We start from the raw sequence: 26,471 nt of genomic DNA, 5'->3' as shown, positions 1-26,471 counted from the left end.
TGGATGTGCCAAAACTTTCTTCAGTTAAACAAAGAGAAAACTGAAGTCATTGCGTTTGGGAACAGAGATGAGGTTCTCAAGGTGAATGCGTACCTTGGCTCTAAGGGTCAAACAACAAAAAATAAGGTCAAGAATCTTGGTGTGACTCTGGAGTCAGATCTGAGTTTCAATAGTCATATCAAAGCAGTAAGTAAATCAGCATACTATCATCTCAAAAACATTGCAAGAATCAGATGCTTTGTTTCCAGTGAAGACTTGTTCATGCTTTTATCAGCAGCAGGGTGGATTACTGTAATGGCCTCCTCACTGGCCTTCCCAAAAAGACAGTCAGACAGTTGCAGCTCATCCAGAACGCTGCGGCCAGAATTCTGACCAGAAGCAGGAAATCAGAGCACATCACACCTGTCCTCAGGTCTTTACACTGGCTCCCAGTTACATTCAGAATAGATTTTAAAGTATTATTACTGGTCTATAAATCACTAAATGGCCTAGGAGCTCAATACATTACAGATATGCTCACTGAATACAAACCCAACAGATCACTCAGATCATTAGGATTAAATAAACTAGAAATTCCAAGAGTTCAGTCAAAGCAGGGGGAATCGGCCTTCAGCTACTAACAGCGCCCCCTGCTGCTGGAATCAGCTTCCAGAAATGATCAGATGTGCTCCAACATTAGGCACATTCACATCAAGACTGAACACACATCTGTTTAGCTGTGCCTTTACTGAATGAGCACTGTGCTACGTCCGACAGATCGCACTATTGTGTCTTTCTTTTCTTTTTCATTCTTTTATAACACATTTGATCTGTTTTTATGCTTATTTATTTTATTTTCTTTACCATTTTTATTATTGGTTTTTATTTCTCTTATAATTGTTTCTTTTATTCCTGTTTGTGTAAAGCACGTTGAATTGCCACTGTGTATGAACTGTGCTATAGAAATAAACTTGCCTTGCCTTATATTTATTTATTTATTATGACTTTTGCTGCTATACTTGTGTCTACTGATATCCTTGTCTTTGTGCTGTTTTGTTTTTGTTTGTGTGTTCATTAAAACCAATAAATACAGAATAAAATAATGCATAAAAGAACATCTTTCCATGGTAAAGTAACATTTTTGTCACGTTAAAAATAAAAGAGACACAAAAGAGCAGCGAAGAAAAACAACGAATATCACTTTCTGGCCTCTGCTTACAAAAGCTACTGTACATTCATTCATTCATTCATTCATTCATTTTCCTACAGCTTAGTCCCTTTATTAATCAAGGGGTCACCACAACGGAATGAACCGCCAACTATTCCAGCATATGTTTTACACAGCAGATGTCCCTCCAGCTGCAACCCAGTACTGGGAAACACCCATACACACTCATTCACACACACACACACACACACACACACCAACATTAATGATGCAAAGACCCTCACACACACATTTATAAGCGATCGGCATCTGTTAAAAACTATACCACAGCACTAAATCAAGCACATGCATGAGTTTACTCACTACATTTGACTACAAGTGGCTCAAACTAATATGGAGTACATTTGGACAGCAGAGTTGATGTGCATTAATCCTTTACAGATAAAAAGGTTATCCTACTTACTTGTCTGCATAAGTTTTTATGTGCATTTGCTAAATTCCTGCACATCTTGGCATTTCCATTAGGACGTTTTTTTAAATGCACATATCCAGAATGTTCAGAAGAACAGGTGGAGGAAAGAAATAGCTAGTGAAATGTTAACCTTTTAGCTGCAAATAAACAGTAAGATAGGTTACTGTTTTACATTTTTATAGAACAAAATGCAGCATGGGTCAACATAATGGCTCAGTGGTTGGCACGATGGCCTCACAGCAAGACGGTCGCTGGTTTGAGTCCCGGCTGGACCAGTTGGCGTTTCTGTGTGGAGTTTGCATGTTCTCCCAGTGTTCACGTGGGTTTCCTCCGGGTGCTCCGGTTTCCCCCACAGTCCAAGCACATGCGCTATAGGGGAATTGATGAACTAAATTTGCTGTAGTGTATGAGTGTGCGTGTGAAAATGAGTGTGTATGGGTGTTTCCTAGAGCTGGGTTGCAGCTGAAAAGGCATCCGCTGTGTAAAACATATGCTGGATAAGTTAGCGGTTCATTCCGCTGTGGTGACCCCTGATAAATAAGAGACTGAGCCGAAAGGAAAATGAAAGAATGAATGCTCCCGTTAGACCCAGACCCGTCAGACCCAGAAATGGGCTTCTGAATGGACTCAAGCTGTAAAATGAGCTATAAAATGAGCCTGATCACAAAATACTGGAGCGTTCCTATAGAAGCACTTAGATATTTTTAAATAGCTGTGAATGAAATCAGAATTGCTGATGTTATAAACAAATATGCCATAAAGAAAAGCACGTTAAACGATCTTACTTTAAATGTAATATATTTTGAAAGTATATCAACGGTACATCATCCGGAAATAAACCCAAAACATACCCTGATTTACAGACCAATAACAACGAGATTGTACAACGCCAAACACAACATAATGCATAGTATATATTAAAAACGTGACGAAAAAGTTGCCTTTTAAAACGATTCGATCAGTCTTTGTTTCATTTCCAGCATTAAACAGCATTCAAACTCCTCACAGCCAATAAGAAGTGAGCATCTTCATGTGCGGGCGGTGTCATAATTAGCTGCGAACCAATCACACGTCTCCTTGACGGCTGGAAAACAGAAAGAGGCAGTTATGTAAAAATCGAGCTTTTTTACTAGCTACTATTAAATTTCTTCAGAGCTGTGTGTGTGTGTGTGTGTGTGTGTGTGTGTGTGTGTGTGTGTGTGTGTGTGTGTGTGTGTGTGTGTGTGTGTTTGTGTGTGTGATCACCTTCTTTGAATGGAGTGAACTTGAAGTCTGGCAGGTATTTGCGCAGTTTCCCGTTATTAGCGGTCTTCTTGATCTGACCGTCTGACTTACTGGTGTCATACTGAGAGCGCTTAGTTAAAGGTTATTAAACACTCGTACTAGTGTTACTTCATGGAGGAAAATCATCAAGACAACTTTTATGATGCTCATTATCAGTAATGGGGGAGTTAAAAAAATAGGTAATTATTAATTACATCTTTAATGTAATCAGTATTTTAATCACTTCTCTAATCACTGAAAAGTAACTCAATTACTTGATTCAATACTGCTTAAAATCTCAATGCATAGTGTTTAACAGCAGATGGCACTCTAGGTACATTTTTTACAAACAGTGCTCCAGGCTAGCTTTTAAACAGTACACGGCACTCTAGGCTAGTTTTTAACAGCAGATGGCACTCTTGACTAGTTTATAACAGCAGATGGCACTCTAGGATAATTTTTAGCTGCAGATGGCGCTCTAGACTAGTTTTTAACAGCAGATGGCGTTTTAAGCTAGTTTTTAACAGCTGAAGGCAGTCTAGTCTAGTTTTTAGCTGCAGATGGCACTCTAGGCCAGTTTTTAACAACAGATGGTGCTCTAGGATCATTTTTGACAGCAGATGGCGCTCTAGGCTTATTTTAAACAACTGACGGCAGTTTAGTGTAGTTTTTAGCAGCAGATGGCGCTCTATGCTAATTTTTAATAGCAGATGGCGTTCTAGGCTAGTTTTTAGCAGCAGATGGCAGTCTAGTCTAGTTTTTAGCAGCAGATGGCGCTCTATGCTAAATTTTAATAGCAGATGGCGCTCTAGGCTAGTTTTTAGCAGCAGATGGCAGTCTAGTCTAGTTTTTAGCAGCAGATGGTGCTCTAGGCTAGTTTTTAACAGCAGACAACGCTCTCGGATTATTTTTAGCAGCAGATGGCACTCTTGACTAGTTTATAACAGCAGATGGTGCTCTAGGCTAGTTTTTGACAGCAGATGGCGCTCTTGACTAGTTTATAACAGCAGATGGTGCTCCAGGCTAGTTTTTAACAGCAGACGGCGCTCTAGGCTAGTTTTTAACAGCAGACGGCGCTCTAGGCTAGTTTTTAACAGCAGACGGCGCTCTAGACTAGTTTTTACAGCAGACAGCTCTCTAGACTAGTTTTTAACAGCAGACGGCATTCATGGCTAGTTTTTAACAGCAATGGCGCTCTAGACTAGTTTTTGACAGGAGATGGCACTCTTGGATAATTTTTAGCAGCAGATGGCACTCTAGGATAATTTAACAGCACATGGCGCTCTAGGCTTGTTTTAAATAGCAGACAGTGCTCTAGGCTAGTTTTTCACAGCAGATGAAGCTCTAGGCTAGTGTTTAACAGCAGACAGCGCTTTAGGCTAGCTTTTAAACAGTACATGGCACATTAGGCTAGTGTTTAACAGCACATGGCGCTCTAGGCTTGTTTTAAATAGCAGACAGTGCTCTAGGCTAGTTTTTCACAGGAGATGGTGCTCTAGGCTAGTGTTTAATAGCAGACAGCGCTTTAGGCTAGCTTTTAAACAATATACGGCGATCTAGACTAGTGTTTAACAGCAGATGGCACTCTAGGTACGTTTTTAAGAGCAGACGACGCTCTAGGCTAGACATACCATCTATTGACATTCATTTCTTATTCATTTCATTGTTTCTTTCTGCAATTATTGGATAAATCAAAACAATCTAATCTTATCTTTAGTTGAAAAATTGGGTTATTATGCAAAATATCTGACTAACAAAAATACAAATATACATACAATTCCTCTGCTTCTCTGAATTGATTTATGCATAACTGTTGAATTTATTTACAGAATTTAAGGCAAGAACATTATTAGTAACTGAAATTACCGACCTGAAATTAAATGTAATCCCTTACTTTATCCCTTAATTTGATTACAGTAACTAGTAACTAATTACACGCTACACTGCTTATGGTACATCCTGGACATTCTGCCAAATATCTTATTTTGTCAACTGTAAAAGTAACCGCTCCTGCTTGTGTTGAAAGGATACAATCACTTCACCCTTGAACTCGAAACCTTCAACGATTGCATCCACAGCATCCTTCACGGTCAGCTCTTCCTCCTCACTGACTGTACGGAGAAACAAAGAAAAACGCCATTAATGACATCGGAAAGAAAAGACGCAGCAGCAAACTTAAAGGATCAGTTTAATTTCAGAGAGAAAACTTTACTGTAGGCTAGTTTTAAACTGCAGATGGCGCTCTAGGGTACTTTTAAGAGCAGATGATGCACTAAGGTAGTTTTAACAGCAGACGTTGCTCTAGGCTGGTTTTAAACAGCAGGTGGTGTTCTACGCTAGTTTTTAACAGCAGACGGCACTTTAGGCTGGTGTTTAACAGCAGAAGTTGTTCTAGGCTAGTTTTTAACAGCAGACGGTGCTCTAGGCTAGCTTTTAAACAGTACACGGCGCTTTAGTCTAGTTTTTAGCAGCAGATGATGCTCTAGGCTGGTGTTTAACAGCAGAAGTTGTTCTAGGCTAGTTTTTAACAGCAGACGGTGCTCTAGGCTAGCTTTTAAACAGTACACGGCGCTTTAGTCTAGTTTTTAGCAGCAGATGGCGCTCTAGGCTAGTTTATAACAGCAGAGGGTGCTCTAGTCTGGTTTTTAGCAGCAGAGGGTGGTCTAGGCTAGTTTTACCACAGAACGCGCTCTATGATAATTTTTAGCAGCAGATGGCGCTCTAGTCTAGTTTTAAACAGCAGATGGTGCTCTAGGACAACTTTAAGCAGCAGAAGGCGCTCTAGGCTAGTTTATAACAGCAGATGATGCTCTAGGTTAGTTTTTAACAGCAGATGGCGCTCTAGGCTAGTTTTAAACAGCAGATGATGCTCTATGTTAGTTTTTAACAGCAGATGGCGCTCTAGGCTAGTTTTAAACAGCAGATGGGCTCTAGGCTAGTTTATAACAGCAGATGGCGCTCTAGGCTAGTTTTAAACAGCAGATGGCGCTCTAGGCTAGTTTTAAACAGCGGATGGTGCTCTAGGCTAGTTTATAACAGCAGATGGGCTCTAGGCTAGTTTATAACAGCAGAAGGCGCTCTAAGCTAGTTTATAACAGCAGATAGCGCTCTAGGATAATTTTTAGCAGCAGATGGTGCTCTAGGCTAGTTTTTAACAGCAGATGGCACTCTAGGTGTGTTTTTAAGAGCAGATGTTGTTATAGGCTAGCTTTTAAACAATACACAGTGCTCTAGGCTATTTTTTAACAGCAGATGGCACTCTAGATATGTTTTTAAGAGCAGATGACGCTCTAGGCTAGCGTTTAACAGCTGACGGTGCTCTAGGCTAGTTTTTAACAGCAGAGGGAACTCTAGTCTAGTTTTTAGCAGCAGATGGCGCTATAGGATCATTTTTAGCAGCAGAGGGCGCTCTAGTCTAGTTTTTATCAGCAGATGGTGCTCTAGGCTTGTTTATTACAACAGAAGGTGCTCTAGGATAATTTTTTTAGCAGCAGATGGCGCTCTAGGCTAGTTTTTAATGGCAGATGGTGCTCTAGTCTAGTGTTAACAGCAGATGACGCTCTAGGCTAGTTTTAAACAACAGATGGCGCTCTAGGCTAGTGTTTAACAACAGATGGTGCCCTAGGCTAGTTTTAACAGCAGATGGCACGCTAGACTAGTTTTTAACAACAGAGGCACTCTAGGCTAGTGTTTAACGGCATACGGCGCTCTAGGCTAGATTTTAACAGCAGATAGTGCTCTAGGCTAGTGTTTAACAGCAGACGGCGGTCTAGGCTAGTTTTCAACAAGAAGTGGTGCTCTAGGCTAGTGCTTAACGGCAGACGGCGCTCTAGGCCAGTTTTTCACAGCAGATGTCGATCTAGGCTAGTTTTAAACAGCAGATGGCGCTCAAGGTTAGTTTTTTTAACCGCAGGACAAGCAGAGTATGGCTGTTTCCAAAGCAAACAGTGCCATCTGCTGTTGAAAAAAGTAACCTCACATTTGCTTCAGGAGAAAATTGTAATGCATTTTGAAAATCTCAGAATCGATGCAGATTCTTGAATAATTTTTAGATCACAAAAGCAACCAATATTTTTATCAATCATCTAATCTATATCATTTTACTAAGCACCACTATAAGAAAACAATCCTGCATGTTCATTTGTTTTCAACTGAAGAATAAATTGAACATCTTGGAAGACAAGGGGGTGAGAAAATAATATAATCAAGACATGTTCATTCTATAAGTGAATGAATACTTTATACGCTGTCGAGTACCTGAAACAATGATGGGCTCCACTTCATCATACTCTCTCAGAACCCACACAAACAGACGAGCCAGATCCAGAGAATAGATGAACTGCCGCAGGGCGCGACCTGAACCCCAGACCACCAGAGGTTTACCTTCCTCTATAAACACACACACACAAATTCATCACGTGAACATGCAGAATACTCTGTGGGTGAGTCTCAATCAGCTCACTTGTTCACTAGTCAGTGCACTAATCAGGACATTTTAAGTGTAAGCAAAGTAATCATGACAAAAGGGAAAACAAGATTACTTTGCTCACCACATTGGCAGATTATTTAGCTTGTTTAAGGAAAAAACTAACTTCATTTTGGCACTTCCTTTCTTAAAATAAGACAATATGTTTTGCTTGTCTATCTTTAGATATTTAGACAAGATACAAGACAAAACCTCTAAGCAAGAAAAGCATGTTTTGCAGTGTGATCAGGACTTTTATAGACATGATGCAAACTTCAGATTGTGAAAGATTATCCCAGTTAAAATGTGTCTCACTCTTAGCTAGGTATGTCTTGTGGATCAACCCTGGCATCACGTGACCGTCCTCGATGTTGAAGTTATCATGGGCTCCAAACATGTTAGTCGGGATGACGGCTGTGTATTTCCTGCCATACTGCTGATACAACGCTCTAAAACACACAGCAGACAAAAACACACCGCATATTAAATTAAATTAGAGTGTCTTCAGACATAATAATCATCACTAAACTGAAAATGTCACCGCTAGACTGGTAAACCAACAACTTATGACAATATCATGCAGCACTACACTGTAAGAAATATCTGTTAATGAACAGTTTCGGTATTTTGTGTGCTTTTCATTTATTTACGGTTGTGAATTGCATTATGGGATGTCGATCTCTGTTCTGTCGACTTTTGATGTTGTAAATTCAACTCTACAGTTTAACAAAGTGACTTTTATTGACATTTTAGAGACTTTAAACAATATATGGAGAAATAAATGTGTAAAATAACAGAATATGCACTGGCAGTTTATTACAAGGTTTTTGTAGCGTAATACACAACATAATATATCACTTTAAACTAATAAAAATGACAATTAAAGTCACTATTTACAACTTTTTTAAGGTTGAAAGGAAAACCAAGGCCCCATAATGCAATTCAAAAGCAGAAATAAACAAATAATAAAAAGCAAAAAAATAAAAACATGAAAACTGCTCATTTATGGATTTACAGTGCACCTTATAGTCTCTCAAACATCAGACTTTGAACTACATATATCTTAAAACTACATAAAACTACATCAGACTTTAAACTACATATATCTTAAAACTACATCAGACTTTGAACTACATATATCTTAAAACTACATCAGACTTTGAACTACATATATCTTAAAACTACATCAGACTTTAAACTACATATATCTTAAAACTACATCAGACTTTGAACTACATATATCTTAAAACTACATCAGACTTTAAACTACATATATCTTAAAACTACATAAAACTACATCAGATTTTAAACTACATATATCTTAAAACTACATCAGACTTTAAACTACATATATCTTAAAACTACATAAAACTACATCAGACTTTAAACTACATATATCTTAAAACTACATAAAACTACATCAGACTTTAAACTACATATATCTTAAAACTACATAAAACTACATCAGACTTTGAAATACATATATCTTAAAACTACATCAGACTTTAAACTACATATATCTTAAAACTACATCAGACTTTAAACTACATATATCTTAAAACTACATCAGACTTTGAACTACATATATCTTAAAACTGCATAAAACTACATCAGACTTTGAAATACATATATCTTAAAACTACATCAGACTTTAAACTACATATATCTTAAAACTACATCAGACTTTGAACTACATATATCTTAAAACTGCATAAAACTACATCAGACTTTGAAATACATATATCTTAAAACTACATCAGACTTTAAACTACATATATCTTAAAACTACATCAGACTTTGAACTACATATATCTTAAAACTGCATAAAACTACATCAGACTTTGAACTGACTCTGTTTCAGTTTACTGTGATCTTTTATGTGAAGCTGCTTTGACACAATCTACATTGTAAAAGCGCTATACAAATAAAGGAGAATTGAATTGAATAAATGCGTCTCTTTTTCCTTCAAAAGTTATGATTTTTTTCAAAACATAGTAAATATGTACCGAAAAGGAACAACAACAGCACAACATTTCCTCTTCAAATAAAAGTCTGCTAAACGTGGCTTCCCTTGGCTAATTGTTCTGACGTTTTCCGAAATGATGTGCTGTGTAAAATCAGGCTTCTTTTAGCACTTTCCAGAGTTCTTCTTTATGTTTAGACTGTCATATCTTTCTTTTTCTGTCCTCATACAGCCTCTATAATGTTCAGATCTGGACACTGTGGAGGTCACTTTATGATTGTCTGCGTTTTCTCAGCAGTTTTCTTTCTCCAAATAGGATTTCACTGCAATTAGCAGATCATTATCATGCTGAAAATGATTACAGTAGAAGTAATGGCAGAATGGATATAAACTAGGGGTGGGCTATATGACCTAAAATTAATAACACTGTATTTTTCATCTTTTGAACGGTGACGGTATAATATCATGGTATTACTTTAAATAGCAAAATAATATACATCTCAAGGAAAAACGGACAAAAGAAAGTCTCACTTCTATCACTCTTTAAAAGTTTTGGTTTGTGTCATTGTAAATGCTCAGTCTCGTTATGAGCTGATCTTCATTTCTCTGTGTTGGTGGAATAAAGCAGGCGAGTCAGCCGCACCAATTTATGAGCAGACAGAGCAGGATTCTCATGATGACCACCGGCGCAATTCCGCTCTTTGTTATGAGCCGTAGTTTCAGTGTAAACTTAGTAAAGGTGAGTTTCTTTGGCGATGATGTGTACAGTGTTAGATTTTATATTTAGCGGACATTTGCGCTGAACACGCGGTGAATGCAACGCATCGAGATTCGGGCACCTTCTCCGAAAACACTCGATTGATCTCAGCTGGCGGATCAACATTTACCTCATGTCATGATCGCTGTCATCTGCGCCATTATTATTATTATAACTTTAGGTGAGGTTTGCAAACCTGTGTACTTTTCATTCTTCAGCCGTTTGCATTTCCTGCAGTAACAAAAGCTCCCTGTTATCTGACAGCGGGAAGCGTTGAGTGACTGACAGCTAATATGAACCAATACAGCAGCAGGGTAGAGAGATTCAGTAAGTTTTTAGAGAAAATCAAATCAGATTGCACTACAACCATTATATTCAGACACACAAATGCTCCCAAATATATTATGAGGGCGCATAGATTACATTTCGGCCGCTCATGTGACCAAAATGGTTGCAATTTCGAGCCCTGTAGTATAAGGACATGTATTCAGACCACAACTGAACGTTTGAAGAAAATTGAATGCCTTATTATTTAGAATTAGCTATTATTGATGTAAATGCAGCCGTTCAAGGCACATAATTGATTTATTACGGTATTGACGGTATTAGAAAATCCATGTCGTGGCGCAATGTCACACTGGTGATGACTATAACACCGGTGTACCGCCCACCCCTAATTTAAACCTGTAAATCTGTACTTTTCAACATCCACACTTCCATCAGACAATATTGCTAACAACCCTGGTAGAAATGCAGCTCAAACCAAGACAAGCCTCTCTCCAACACCGCCTTTCACATGTATTAAACTATTAAACCAAAATGCTTCAAAGTCCAACAGAACTCCTATCATAACAAACCAAACATCAACTTAAAGATCATTTATTCACCCTCTATAAATCTCAAATTTAAAACATGTGGTTTTGTGGAAAAAGATCACACACACTCACCGGCCACTTTAATAGGTACACCTGTCCAACTGCTCGTTATAGTAAATTTCTAAACAGCCAATCACATGGCAGCAGCTCAATGCATTTAGGCATGTAGACATGGTCAAGACGATCTGCTGCAGTTCAAACTGAGCATCAGAATGGGGAAGAAAGGGGATTTAAGTGACTTTGAACGTGGCATGGTTGTTGCTGCCAGACGGGCTGCTCTGAGTATTTCAGAAACTGCTGATCTACTGGGATTTTCACGCACAACCATCTCTAGGGTTCACAGAGAATGGTCTGACAAAGAGGAAATATCCAGTGAGCGGCAGTTCTGTGGGCGCAAATGCCTTGTTGATCCCAGAGGAGAATGGCCAGACTGGTTCCAGCTGATAGAAAGGCAACAGTAACTCAAATAAGCACTCGTTACAACCGAGGTCTGCAGAAGAGCATCTCTGAACACACAACACGTCCAACCTTGAGGCGGATGGGCTACAGCAGCAGAAGACCACACCGGGTGCCGCTCCTGTCAGCTAAGAACAGGAAACTGAGGCTTCAATTCACACAGGCTCACCAAAACTGGACAATAGAAGATTGGAGAAACGTTGCCTGGTCTGATGAGTCTCCATTTCTGCTGCCACATTCGGATGCTCAGCTCAGAATTTGACCTCAACAACATGAAAGCATGGATCCATCCTGCCTTGTATCAGCGGTTCAGGCTGGTGGTGGTGGTGGCACACTTTGGGTCCATTAGTACCAATTGAGCATGGTGTCAACGCCACAGCCTACCTGAGTATTGTTGCTGACCATGTCCATCCCTTTATGACCACAGTGTCTCCATCTTCTGATGGCTACTTCCAGCAGGATAACGCACCATGTCATAAAGCGTGAATCATCTCAGACTGGTTTCTTGAACATGACAGTGAGTTTACTGTACTCAAATGGCCCCCACAGTCACCAGAGCTCAATCCAATAGAGCACCTTTGGGATGTGGTGGAACAGGAGATTGGCATCATGGATGTGCAGCCGACAAATCTGCAGCAACTGTGTGATGATATCATGTCAATATGGAGCAAAATCTCTGAGGAATATTTCCAGTAGCTTGTTGAATCTCTGACATGAAGGATTAAGGCAGTTCTGAAGGCAAAAGCGGTCCAACCCGGTACTAGTAAGGTATACCTAATAAAGTAGCCAGTGAGTGTATATCCATTATACCATTAGTAAGAACAGATTTAATGCTGGCCTAAAACGTTTCCACATGTACTGTATGTAAAAAACACATTTTTACTGCCTGTTTGTCAGCTACCCGTAAACAGAATGCTTAAAACTGAACTGAGATCAGTTTTTATGCGCAGTGTGTACGTGGCAGAACTGACAGTAATGTGAAACCCAAACCTGTATATCCAGAGTCAAGCTCGAGTGCGTCAACATAACAAACATCACGCCACGCCACGCCCCAACACTGACACTCACATGAAAAACCAAGACGCCAGTGAAGACGGGTTTCATTTTCCTCAAACAAAACGGAGCTTTGCAACACTTTTCCAATTTGAAATGCTATCCGGATGTTAATTCCTGAGCTACACCCAAGAACGCCTCAAAACAAGTGAACTTTTACATTAAAGGAGACAAACTGACCTGTTGTGCACGTCAATCATGCGCTTAGCGTAGGCATAACCGTAATTAGAGTCATGGGGAGCGCCATCGTGCATCTGAAGAGAGAGAAAGAGAGAGATAAGCTTAATTTAACCCTTGTATATTGTTCAAACGGACTCCCTTTTGGTTATGTTGGTGCTGTTTTTGCCCCATTGACTTCCATTATAATCACATTTATTGATTGATAATGTGTCATTATTACTGTTGATCATCAGTTGTCAGCATTAACCCTTTAGATAGGCTACACTTACTATGTTTTACTCCAAATAATTCCATATAAAAGCCAGAAACTAAAGCTGCGTCCCAATTAGGCATGTGCCGGTATCACATTTTCATGCTGCGATTAATTGATTGAGCTTTTATCACGGTATACGGTATTATCACGATATTGTAATTTTACTAGAGAAACAGGTAAAAAACACAAAAAACTTCAGTTTCGTCAACTTAGTAACTTTAATAACTTTTTAATTAACTAAAAGTACTTCAAACATTTAAATACAAATAAATATAAATAAAACAATACACAATATAAAAGTAAACTTGAGCAATTATATCAAAGTGAATGTGCAAAGGGAAACCGTCTTCAATCAGCAATCGTGGAATGAACTGCCAACTATTCCAGCATGTTTTATGCAGCAGATGCCTTTCCAGCCACAACCCAATATTGGAAATCACCCATACACACTCATTCACACACACTCATACACTACAGTCAATTTAGCTTATTCAATACACTATTCACTCAGCCTATATTCAATAATAAACATAACAAAAACTGCCTGCTAATGCATGGGTAAATCTTCAAAGGGAACAGTGTTACATTTTAACCTTTCACCTCATCCTGCTTGCTGTTTCACTATCTAAACAATGAAAACATAATAGAAGTCAAATTTGTTTCATTTTGATATTTGTTTTACACTGTCTCTTTTGCAGAATATCAGTTTTAATAACCAATAATGGCCATTATAACGTACATTAAATTTAAACGATAAAGGTTAGCAATCAGTCAATGTGCAGAATCAGTGTATGTGGTTACATAAATTAATATATTAGCTTATCTTTGCACTCAGCCAAAACAGTTAACTGAGAACAAGTGATTCAAAAGACATAAGAATTGTTAGATAGAGACAACAAGATGAATTCAATATCACGTTTAACAACTATAGTGAGATGAGATCATCCAGCAGATGAACTGTCTGACATGCACTATACTCTCACCTGGGGTTTATGCTTACCCGCTGAACTAGTGGCTGCAGCTCTGGGCAGAGAGTGTGTGGTCACGTGATTTGCGTTTTTAGCCGTGTACTAGAATGAACAGAGAACTTTTCAGAATCGCTAAATGAAACGCCGGTGTATTTCCCGCGATTTCTCTGCGCCTCCCTTGCGTTTCTTCTCTCTGACTCTCGACTATTTTGACAAATACACACAGACGACGCATGCTCACACGGAGTCCAAAAGAGGAGTTTGTGATTGGGCCAGCCCAATGTCAATACCGAAAAGAGCCAATGGGCTGCAGAGTGTCACATGGGCCGGCCCGGTCTGTCTGTCCGGGAAAAAAAGCATCTACTTTCAGAGAGTCACAGATCACAGCAGCGTCAATCAATAAGGCAGAAAAAAACGATAGGCTGCTAAGCCTTTTATGGGCCGATCAAATCATAAGACAATGATCAGCCCGACCCAAAAAGTATGTCGGCCCACCGGGAAAAAGCCCGGTCTGCCAGATGGCAAGTCCGCCCCTGCGTGTGAGGATTATAGCGCGGTGGCAGCGGCGGCGCGCACACAGGGTTTCTATATGTGGGGATTGTTTACATCAGAGTGCGCATCAGTTCTGCGCAGCATATACGCAGTGTTTCTTCAAGCGGTTGATGGAAAATAAGCTAAGGCGCGTTCTAGGAATATAAATTCGGATCTATTTTTCACGGTATTTTGAAGTGCCCGCGATAACAATATCGTGCATATTCATTACCGTGATTTATCGCATTACCGAATACCGGCACAAGCCTAGTCCTAAATGCCATACTATATGCACTCATGCACTATGTACTTATGCACTTACACACTCAACAGCATTGTATATGTATGTAGTGTCGGCTTAAATGTAACACTAATGTATTTTTACTAAGCGGAAATTCAAACCGTTTCCCGTATTAGTGAAACAAATGACCAAACTACCAAATAATACCTGCCATGAATATAACCGCATTCACCATCGGGAGGCAATATAATCACTCTTGTAGGAGACTTTTGCTTTCACAATCCAAAATAAATCAACACAGGCTCATTGTGAAGACGTAGCCCTGCAGACGTTTCTGGAGACAGCGAATTACGTAGGCGGAGGTACGTATGGCTGCATTTCATTTCTTTAAACGAACGCTACGGGGTGGTGTGACGCCGTTCCTTTTCACGCTTACCAGCTGACCAATTACCTCCGTATGGACGGCATTCCAGCTGCAACCAGTTTGTCCAGTTAGCGCGCCATGTACGTCGGCGGATTTGAGATGCAGAGAGGAGTTGACTACGAAGACAGGGGTTTGAGTCTGGTGAAGAGCGGTTCCAGAAAGCAGGTAAGACAAAAACAGAATCCAAAATATGTTTGCATGTTCTCCCTGCGTTCGCGTGGGTTTCCTCCAGGTGCTCCGGTTTCCCCCACAGTCCAAACACATGCACTATAGGGGACTAAATCGACCGTTGTGTATGAATGTGTGTGAATGGGTGTGTATGGGTGGTTCCCAGTGCTGGGTTACAGCTGGATGGGCATCTGCTGCGTAAAACATATGCTGGAATATTTGGCGGTTCATTCCGCTGTGGACTAAAGGGACTAAGTCGAAGGAAAATAAATAAATGAGAGAGAAAATATTCCTTTACAAACTGTATTGTAAATAAATCATATGAACATTTAGTCAATAATATTATTGAAATGAATTAAAAACTGAATAAATATAAATGTACGCACATTTACACAAGTAAATAAATAGACTCAATGATGGGCTAAAACTCTGCAGATTCCCTGTGGGCCTACTAATTAGTAACTCTAAGTAAATTACCTAAAAATGAAAAGAAGTCCCTTACTTTACTTCTTAAGCATAAACATAATTAAATTACAGTAACTACTCTGTAACTAATTACACCCAACACTAGTGGTGACCAAATGTCCCCACAAGTATAGCAATGCCAGTAAATTTGGACATTTTATGGCTCATAAATCACACAGAATGTAGAAGTAGTTTCCTGTGATGGTTTGGTTTAGGAGAAAAGGAAGAGAATATACAGTCTATACAGTAAATACAAGATACAGACAGCTGCACAAATGTGTGTGCGTGTGTGTGTGTGTGTGTGTGTGTGTGTGTTTACCATAGTCTCATCTATAGGATATTTGGTTTTATCTGGAAAAACGCAGGTGGACAGACAGGACACCACCTTGACCACTCCAAACTCATGGGACATGTGCAGTACATTGTCATTAATGTGCACATTACTCCTCTGAAAACAAACAAACAAACAAACAAACACATTCAACACATTTCTAAAAATAATAACTGATGTCTTTTCTCTTTGCCATGATGACAGCACATAGTATTTGACTAGATGTTTTTCAAGACACTAGTATTCAGCTTAAAGGGGTGGTCCACCACGATATCATATGTTAAACTTTAGTTGATGTGTAATGTAGCTGTGTGAACATAAACAACATCTCTGAATGCAAGACGCTCTAAGGTCAATGCTAAGGGAGACATTACAGTTTAATGTAATTATGTTCCGGAGAACTATAATAAAGATATAGCTCTAGCATTTGATAAAGGACAGCTTCCATGATCTCTCCCAGTTCAGTGCTGGATTCAGCTAAAAACTGTTCAAAGGAGCAGCTCCAACCAAAATAGTAAAAGCTGTGGATTGCCAACCCAGGCTCATTCTGAAAACGTAGTCCTGCGGAAGTTTCTGGAGACCTCGAATTGTGTAGCGGGGGTACGTATGGCTGCATTTCATTTTGTTTAAACGAATGCTACAGGGCGGTGTGACGCTGTTCCATTTTGCACTTACTGGCTGACCGCTTACCCCGTGTGGAGGGCTTTCCCGCCACAACCAGTTTGCCTAGTTAGCTCATCATGTACGTTGGCGGACTTGAGACGCAGAGAGGAGATGACCTTGACGACTGGGTTTGAGTCCGGGGAAAAGCGGGTTCAGAAATCAGGTAAGACAAAAACAGAATCCAAAAAATAAAATGAACGAGTGAATAGCAGGGTGAGGATGAGGTGAAATCCGAAAACGTGGTAAAAATCAGATGAGGGCTTTTCTTTTTCTGGACGGCTTTTGTAAATTGTTGGTGGTATTTTAAGCAAGTAAGTGGGTGGGCGGGTCAATCTATAAAATTGGTTGGGTTTAGAGAAGGAAGAAGGTGGGTCTGTCGATTGGTCGGCCGGCCAGTCAGTCATCCAGTCATTCAGACAGACAGACAGACGTTCGGTCGACAGCGGGCTCTGGTGGGTTTGCGCGAGAACCGCGGGCGTGAACGGCACTCGCGAGAGAAATTTAAGATACGAAAAAACGCACGAAGCAACCTCTTGTGGATTTGCGAAAACAAAAACTGCAAAAATACATGCCTCCCAGGACGTATTTCGCGGTCTCCAGAAACGTCCGCGGGACTACGTTTACAGAATGAGCCTGGGTTGGCATTGTGAGCAAAAATCCAGTGTTTTTTTGTTAAAATTGATCAATTCCATGCACAGTTTCTAGTGTTAACAGTATGTTGTAGCGAGGATGTAAACAAGGATGTAACCTCTTTTGCTACAAATAAATATTTATCAGTCAAACCGCTGTAAACACGCACGATCTTCAGCAGCGCTGCAGTGCTTCTCTATGCGGACGCTTTCACTGCGTTCTACATCCCAAATAACAAACTCGCAAAGGATATGTGAACGTTTCGTATTACTTACACATGCTTATAACCAGAATATATGCAAAAGACACTTGTCAGGTTTTATTTTAGAGAGCAGGCGTGAGCTTCAGCTCTTTATTTTCTATCTGATTCAGGCTCAAACTGATACGGCTAACAGCTACTCTGACTGACAGTGTTTACACAGAGCAAAAGCGTGTGCCTCTAGGGGCGTGACGTGGAGCCAATCTGCGAATCGCAGCACATTATGTTAGCCGACCAATCAGAGCCTCTTGAGGGCGGGCCTTTCAGAGGAACTAGGAAATATGACAGTCATTTTCATGTTAGCTGAGTAGCTGTATATAATCAAAGTCTGATATATGAAAATATAAGGTGATATTTACAAGTGAAGCATGAGCACACATTGCATTGAATCTTATAAACACAACCAAGCCTTAAAAAATACTCTGGACCACCCCTTTTAAAGTGACATTTAAAGGCTTAACTAGGTTAATTAGGGTAAAGTTAGGGTAAATAGGCAAGTCATTGTATAACAATACAATAAAAGTTAGAGACAATCCAAAACTAATATCGTATAAGCGGGCTAATAATATTGACCTTAAAATGGCTTTAAAACAATTAAAAACTGTTTTTATTCTAGCTGAAATAAAACAAATAAGACTTTCTCCAGAAGATAAAATACTATAGGAAATACTGTGAGAAATTCCTGAATCTGTTCAACATCATTTGGGAAATATTGGAAACATAAATTCACAGGAGGGCGAATCATTCTGAATAATTCTGACTTCAGCTGCACACTTCAAACATTTCATGTAATCTGATTACCCAGAAGTCCAGGTTCTGTCTCATGTTTCTGTAGAGTCCGCCGACCATCGCAGCTAAATGAATGACGTGTGTGGGACGATGTTTCTCGAACGCCGCTCTCGTCTCTTCAGCACTCCTGCAGAAACATGTGTAAATATTTGTGTGAAAATGTTATATTTGAGCTTCACATTTGACTAGATTACAATCATCAAACAACCTTATGAAGCTCGTCCTGCAGGATGCACATAATGGGCTGCTTTTAATCACAAATGAAGGAGAACGAGTTATAAGCACTTGTCTGCTCGCTTTTTCCAGTATAGCTTTTGTTCCAGAACTATATTTGCGAACATTTCCCTGAGGGATTTTTTTAATATTTACCAAAGCCTTGATCAAAGTGTTATAAGTCAATAACCAAAGCAAACCACCATGAGGTGAATAACAACATTCTGCATTGGGATATATATATTTTATTTAACCCTTGTGTGCTGTTGAGGGTGTTTCCATCCACTCTGGGCTGATTTTGCGTCTTAATTTAGCCACAAATCTTATTTTGACACATATTTTGTTCACAAAATGCTTTGAAAACTTTCAATAACTCAACAATACACTCTGGGCAGATTGACTCCCCTTTGGTTATGTTGGTGCTGTTTTTGCTCCATTGACTTCCATTATAATCACATTTATTGATTGTAAAGCCATGACAGCATATAATCATGCACTCTTGATTGTCGCTGGTTTTCCCTGTAGGGAAGAGGTAAAACTTGTCATTTTTACTGTTGATCATCAATTGCAGTGCAAAAGAATCTGCTGTTTTACTCCACTGAACTCCAGAAACTCTTCAGCACAGGCCTGTCTAAAGGGTTAATGCTGACAACTGATGATCAATAGCAGTAATGACACATTGTCCTTCTTCCCAACAGGGAAAACCAGCAGCAATCAAGAATGTATGAGTATATGCTGTTGTAGGGATGGCTCTTCCTAATATCAGACCCTAAGAACTGTTATGAAATTCCACGAGTCGAGACCACGAGTTTTGTCAGGCACTAAAACAATAAACTTTCTAATCTGAGAAGAAAAGGAAACCAGTTGTTCAACTGTCTGAGGCCTTGTTTACACTAATACGTTTTCATTTTAAAGCGCATAACTTTTGGTTCGGTTACGCCTTCTGTCCACACTACCCCGGAGTTTTTGAGCACCGAAAATGGAGCATTTGGAAACGCTGGAGAGGCTGTTTTAGATTTACAACGCTGCTGCTTCATGTCAGTGTAAATGGAGGCGAGGCTGCAGACATTCGCCTATGTGATTGGGGCTTTTTCCTCAATATTAAGTAGCCTACACACTGTTCAGTCCTGCATCCTCTCCTTAAGTTCAGACTTCGCAAGTTTGATATGGAAAACAAACTCCAGAGGACAAATCGGGTAAATCTTCAAAGGGAACAGTGTAGGCTACTTTATAATGTCATTCACACTGTGTACTGTACATCCTCATTCACATCACCCTGCAGACTATGCTGTTTCACTAGCTTAACAATAAAATGAAGACATGATATGAGGAACTGCCTATTTTCAGCTTGATATTAGCAACTTAACAGAAACCAGAAATATTGAGGCGTTTAGTAGCTGCATTTTTATATGAGCGTCATCTTCACTGTATGCGTATTTACAACAAAACAGAGCCTATAACATCACTGCCTAATTTCATTCTCAGTGAAAATACAAAACACATACAAAAATATTTGCTGACTATCAGTTTATTCATCAATAATGGCCATTATTAAAGTGTAACTTATAAAGTATAGAAGCAAAAACTCCACACAGAAACACCAACTGACCCAGCCGAGGCTCAAACCAGCGAGCTTCTTGCTGTGAGGCTACAGCACTACCTACTGCGCCACCGTGTCTAATACGTTTTTTTAAAACTAAAATGCATTAAGTCCTGCTCACACTGTGAGATTTCAGCAACGATTTTGTCATCTGAGACAAATTTGGGAAATCTTAAAACATTCCTGAAATCCTGGGCTAAAATCGGTGGTCTTTGATTGTTGGTTTGACATGTTCACAGACGCAATCCATGCGACAATTCAAATGACCGCGGGGAAATGTCAACACAGTTTTTTTCTTCCTGATTTTATTATTGAGATGCGCTGTGTGCAAAATCACCGCTACAGATTGTTTACGTTTGCTGTGAGGAATCATTTCAGACCGCGGGACAGTGAAAGTGTCACGGGTGGATGATGTCAAACTCCAGGGGAGTTTTCTTCTGTGTTTGGCGCGTCTTTATTGTTGTTCAGTCTGACATTATGATTGCTGAGATCTTAGTGTGACATGTGAGCCATGTTCGTGCAGTCTGACATGGTTGCTATATCTCTATATCTTTTCCTACTTATCTGACTTTCGGTATCCGAAAAATGACCCGGAAATTTCTGAAAAGTCACAACTTACTGGCCACGCTCTAACAACCACTTACAATACCCTAGCAACTGTCCCATAGACTGTGACTAGCTGTTCTAACATATGCTAATAATTCTAACTTGCTACTGGCATTGCCAATCTTGCTAGAAATATGCTGAAATCATGAAAGCAACATGCTAAAATCATGCTAGTTACATGCTAATTCATACTGGAATCATGCTAACATCATGCTAATTCATGTAAAATCATGTCGACATGATAATTCCTGCTAGAATCATCTTTGTAGCATGCTAATTCATCCTAGAATTATGCTAACAACATGCCAAGTCACGTTAAATCATGTTAACATGCTAATTCATGCTAGAATCATCCTTGTTGCATGCTCATTTATGCTAGAATTAGGCTAACAACATGCTAATTCATGCTAAAAACAAGCTAACAACATGCTAATTCATACTAGAATCATGCTAACAACATGCCAAGTCATGTTAAATCATGTTAACATGATAATTCATGCTAGAATCATCCTTGTTGCATGCTCATTTATGCTAGAATCAGGCTAAAAACATGCTAATTCATGCTAAAAACAAGCTAACAGCATGCTAATTCATACTAGAATCATGCTAACAACATGCTAATTCATGTTAAATCATGTTAACATGATAATTCATGCTAGAATCATCCTTGTTGCATGCTCATTTATGCTAGAATCAGGCTAACAACATGCTAATTCATGATAAAAACAAGCTAACAGCATGCTAATTCACCCTAGAATCATGCTAACAACATGCCAAGTCATGTTAAATCATGTTAACATGATAATTCATGCTAGAATCATTCTTGCTGCATGCTCATTCATGCTAGAATCATGCTAACAACATGCTAATTCATACTAGAATCATGCTAACAACATGCTAATTCATGTTAAATCAAGTAACATGATAATTCATGCTGGAATCATCCTTGTTGCATGCTAATTCGTGCTAGAATCAGGCTAACATGCTAAAAACAAGCTAACAGCATGCTAATTCATCCTAGAATCATGCTAACAACATGCTAATTCAAGTTAAATCATGTTAACATGATAATTCATGCAAGAATCATCCTTGTTGCATGCACATTCATGCTAGAATCATGCTAACAATATGCTAATTCATGCTAGAAACAAGCTAAATGTGTTAATAAACAAGTAGATGCGCGAAGCGGCGCCAAGCGAAAGTAAGAATCCAGCTGAAGTCCCCTTCTCTGCCCTCTACTTTACCTTCTCCACCAGATCAGATCACTAACACTGCTTCACACAGAATCTCCAAGTTCTCAACATGGTGTATCTTGTAAATCTTGAATTTTTCCCTTTCATGTTTGGTATCATTTGAAATGTCTCTGTGTGATTGATTAAGTGGTATACATTTCACAGTAATATTTCACAATCTTCCTTATATCTGTTGATTTTGGATTTTGAATTCGATAAGATCTTTGCCAGATGCTCCACGCTAGAGAAAATGGTTTACACATCAACTCATTATCAGGCAAGGGTCTTTGTGAAGCTTTTATGGTCTTGAATTTATGGCTGTTTGTTCTGAGTTGAGTATTTAAGGGAAAGGAGCAAAAATACCATTTGTCATGTCAGCTGACAATGTCATATCAGTTGGTAGTTACATCGGGTTAATGAAATGAACGCAGCTATTTCAAACGTAATGTTTGAGTTGCATTTTGAAATGGGATCAATTTAATGTTTAATGGGCTATAGTTGAACAAGATGGCGCCGGTGAGCATTCTAAGACGCAAGTGTGTGCGTGTAGAACTATGCAGGAAGAGGTGAAGATTTCGCATTTTTGATGCCAAAAATGAGCATGTTTAAAATAAAAAAACAAAGTATATCAGCGACAGTGTGTGTGTATAGTAATGTCTAAAAACAGTTCACATCTCAACTTGCTGCATATATATATATATATATATATATATATACAGGGCTTGACATGAACTTTTTTGATCAGCAGCCACTGTGGCTAGTAGTTTTCCAACATTACTAGCCACTCGCCATTTTCTTTAGCCACAATTTTATTGTTGTAAATATATATTTTATACATAAATATGACTTTGACCTGCTGAAATGACTTGATTTAGATTTTGCGTTATCTCCACATGCCTCCTCATTCATTTCACTTATTGTGTGTGGTGTATGAGCTCAATAATCAGAGCAAATGCTCATGGTTTCATAGTATTACAGTTTTTATTTCACATAATATTCAGAGCTCAAAATGAAGGATTTACCAAATTTATCTCTGACCACACCAAACATTAACAATTAATTCTTAGCCACAAATTTTAAATGTGTCAAAACAAGCTAAACATAGCTGTATACTCTACTTTTTCATTAAATAAGTCATTAATAATTTTCCCAGATAATAATTCTTAAAAGGAGGGTTCGACAATAAGGATGGTCCAATATGCATGCAAAGGCGATCTTAGAATTGAGAAGCAACACGACTGACAAAAATAGCAGGTGAATACTGAATGAGAGGATAATCAGTCGCGAATAGTCTACTTTTATGAGTATTGACGGTTATGAGTATTGACGGTTATGAGTATTGCTTATGAGTATTGACGGTTATGAATATTGCTTATGAGTATTGACGGTTATGAATATTGCTTATGAGTATTGACGGTTATGAGTATTGACGGTTATGAGTATTGCTTATGAGTATTGACGGTTATGAATATTGCTTATGAGTATTGACGGTTATGAATATTGCTTATGAGTATTGACGGTTATGAGTATTGACGGTTATGAATATTACTTATGAGTATTGACGGTTATGAATATTGCTTATGAGTATTGACGGTTATGAGTATTGACGGTTATGAATATTACTTATGAGTATTGACGGTTATGAGTATTGACGGTTATGAATATTGCTTATGAGTATTGACGGTTATGAATATTGCTTATGAGTATTGACGGTTATGAGTATTGACGGTTATGAATATTACTTATGAGTATTGACGGTTATGAATATTGCTTATGAGTATTGACGGTTATGAGTATTGACGGTTATGAATATTACTTATGAGTATTGACGGTTATGAATATTACTTATGAGTATTGACGGTTATGAATATTACTTATGAGTATTGACGGTTATGAGTATTGACGGTTATGAGTATTGCTTATGAGTATTGACGGTTATGAGTATTGACGGTTATGAGTATTGACGGTTATGAGTATTGCTTATGAGTATTGACGGTTATGAGTATTGACGGTTATGAGTATTGACGGTTATGAGTATTGCTTATGAGTATTGACGGTTATGAATATTGCTTATGAGTATTGACGGTTATGAGTATTGACGGTTATGAGTATTGACGGTTATGAATATTGCTTATGAGTATTGACGGTTATGAATATTACTTATGAGTATTGACGGTTATGAGTATTGACGGTTATGAATATTGCTTATGAGTATTGACGGTTATGAGTATTGACGGTTATGAATATTGCTTATGAGTATTGACGGTTATGAATATTGCTTATGAGTATTGACGGTTATGAGTATTGACGGTTATGAATATTACTTATGAGTATTGACGGTTATGAATATTGCTTATGAGTATTGACGGTTATGAGTATTGACGGTTATGAATATTACTTATGAGTATTGACGGTTATGAATATTACTTATGAGTATTGACGGTTATGAGTATTGACGGTTATGAGTATTGCTTATGAGTATTGACGGTTATGAGTATTGACGGTTATGAGTATTGACGGTTATGAGTATTGCTTATGAGTATTGACGGTTATGAATATTGCTTATGAGTATTGACGGTTATGAATATTACTTATGAGTATTGACGGTTATGAATATTACTTATGAGTATTGACGGTTATGAGTATTGACGGTTATGAGTATTGACGGTTATGAATATTACTTATGAGTATTGACGGTTATGAATATTACTTATGAGTATTGACGGTTATGAATATTACTTATGAGTATTGACGGTTATGAATATTACTTATGAGTATTGACGGTTATGAGTATTTTCCAAACAATGCATGACTGTAACATGTGTGATGCGTGGTTGATTTATAGATTGTGTCGTATAATGTGTGTGTGACGTGTGACTTGTCTTTACTTACACAAGATTGGCATCTTTGGATGACAGGAATATCCATTCTTCTCCTTCTCTTCTTTCTCCTTCTTTCACCACTCGCTCTATCGCTCGGCCCACCAGCCCACTGCCACCCGTCACCAGCACACGCATCGGCCCGTCCATCTGACACACACAGAGAAATCAGCTTTCAGGAGAACAGGGGGGTGAAAATGAACGTAATGAAGACATGTGGGTTGTTGCGGTGACGTTGCATTTTCACCGTCACACATGACTGTAATTATGGAGGCTTGATCTCACTTCTACTTCTTCCGTCTTCTGAGTCAAATTTTTAAAGTCTATCTCCTCCTAAACCATTCAAGCTACATCCTTCAAACTTTCGTCAGGCCTCCAGACTGCTCTAACTCGGTTTGCTATATCTTTTCCTGCTGATCTGACTTTCGGTATTCTGAAAAATGACCCAGAAATTTCTGAAAAGCCCCATTGACTTAACATTGGGTCAAGCTTTGTGAGCTCATTACTCTGCATCAGACTCTCCTACAGACTAGAGTCTGGCCTCATTCAACTCAGTCTAGCCAGCAGCCAATCACTGATGACCTTTAAACTTACTAGCCACGGCCTAACAACCACTTACAAGTCCTAGCAACTGTCCCATAGACTGTGACTAGCTGTTTTAACACATGCTAATAATTCTAACTTGCTACTGGTATGTCAGTCGTGCTAGAAATATGCTGATTCATGCCGAAATCATGATAGCAACATGCTAAAAACATTTTAGTTACATGCTAATTCATACTAGAATTATGCTAACAATATGCTAATTCTTGCTGGAAACATGTTAACAACATGCTAATTCATGTTGGAATCATGCTAACAACATGCTAATCCATGCTAGAATCATCCTTGTTGCATGCTAATTCATGCTAGAAACAAGGTAACAGCATGCTAATTCATGCTAGAATCATGCTCACATGATAATTCATGCTAGAATCATCCTTGTTGCACGTTCATTCATGCTTGAATCATGCTAACAGCATGCTAATTCATGCTGGAAACAAGCTAATAGCATGCTAATTAATTCATGCTAGAATCATGCTAACAAGAGATTAATTCATGTTAAAATCATGCTAACATGATAATTCATGTTAGAAACATGTTAACAACATGCTAATTCATGTTAGGAACATGCTAACAACATGCTAATTCATGTTTGAATTATGTTAACAACATGATAATGATTGTTAGAAACATGCTAGAAACATGCTAATTAATGTTAGAATCATGCTAATGACATGTTAATTCATGTTAGATTCCTGCTAATAACATGGTAATTCATGTTGGAATCATGCTAACAACATGCTAATCAATTTAGAGACATGCTAACAACATGCTAACTCATGCTAGAATCATTCTAACAACATGCTAATTCATGCTAGAAACAAGATAATAGCATGCTAACTAATTCATGCTAGAATCATGCTAACAACATTTTAATTCATGTTAAAATCGTGCTAACATGGTAATTCACGTTAGAAACATGCTAACATGTTAGAAACATGTTAACAACATGCTGATTTATGTTGGAATTATGCTAACATGTTAA

General features: G+C 38.6%; 1 protein-coding gene across 2 annotated transcripts in view; it reads right to left on the bottom strand.

The window, feature by feature from the left end:
- Nucleotides 1-2,400: 2,400 nt before the first annotated feature.
- gfus.2 (GDP-L-fucose synthase, tandem duplicate 2) overlaps nucleotides 2,401-26,471 on the bottom strand; it is an 84,977-nt gene continuing 60,906 nt past the window's right edge. For both annotated transcript variants that reach the window (XM_056445618.1, XM_056445617.1), the window contains exons 2-10: nucleotides 24,897-25,033; nucleotides 18,366-18,480; nucleotides 16,001-16,129; nucleotides 12,632-12,705; nucleotides 7,663-7,796; nucleotides 7,140-7,271; nucleotides 4,914-4,993; nucleotides 2,865-2,964; nucleotides 2,401-2,703 (exon numbers count right to left, since the gene is read on the bottom strand). In XM_056445618.1, the coding sequence (XP_056301593.1) occupies nucleotides 2,648-2,703; nucleotides 2,865-2,964; nucleotides 4,914-4,993; nucleotides 7,140-7,271; nucleotides 7,663-7,796; nucleotides 12,632-12,705; nucleotides 16,001-16,129; nucleotides 18,366-18,480; nucleotides 24,897-25,033 (957 nt within the window). In that variant the 3' untranslated portion in view covers nucleotides 2,401-2,647. The remainder of the gene's footprint in view (nucleotides 2,704-2,864; nucleotides 2,965-4,913; nucleotides 4,994-7,139; nucleotides 7,272-7,662; nucleotides 7,797-12,631; nucleotides 12,706-16,000; nucleotides 16,130-18,365; nucleotides 18,481-24,896; nucleotides 25,034-26,471) is intronic.

Source organism: Danio aesculapii, chromosome 20 (assembly GCF_903798145.1).
Source record: "Danio aesculapii chromosome 20, fDanAes4.1, whole genome shotgun sequence".
Classification (NCBI taxonomy): Eukaryota; Metazoa; Chordata; class Actinopteri; order Cypriniformes; family Danionidae; genus Danio; species Danio aesculapii.
Note: the sequence above shows the minus strand (reverse complement) of the source record. Positions and strands in the feature narration are given on the sequence as shown.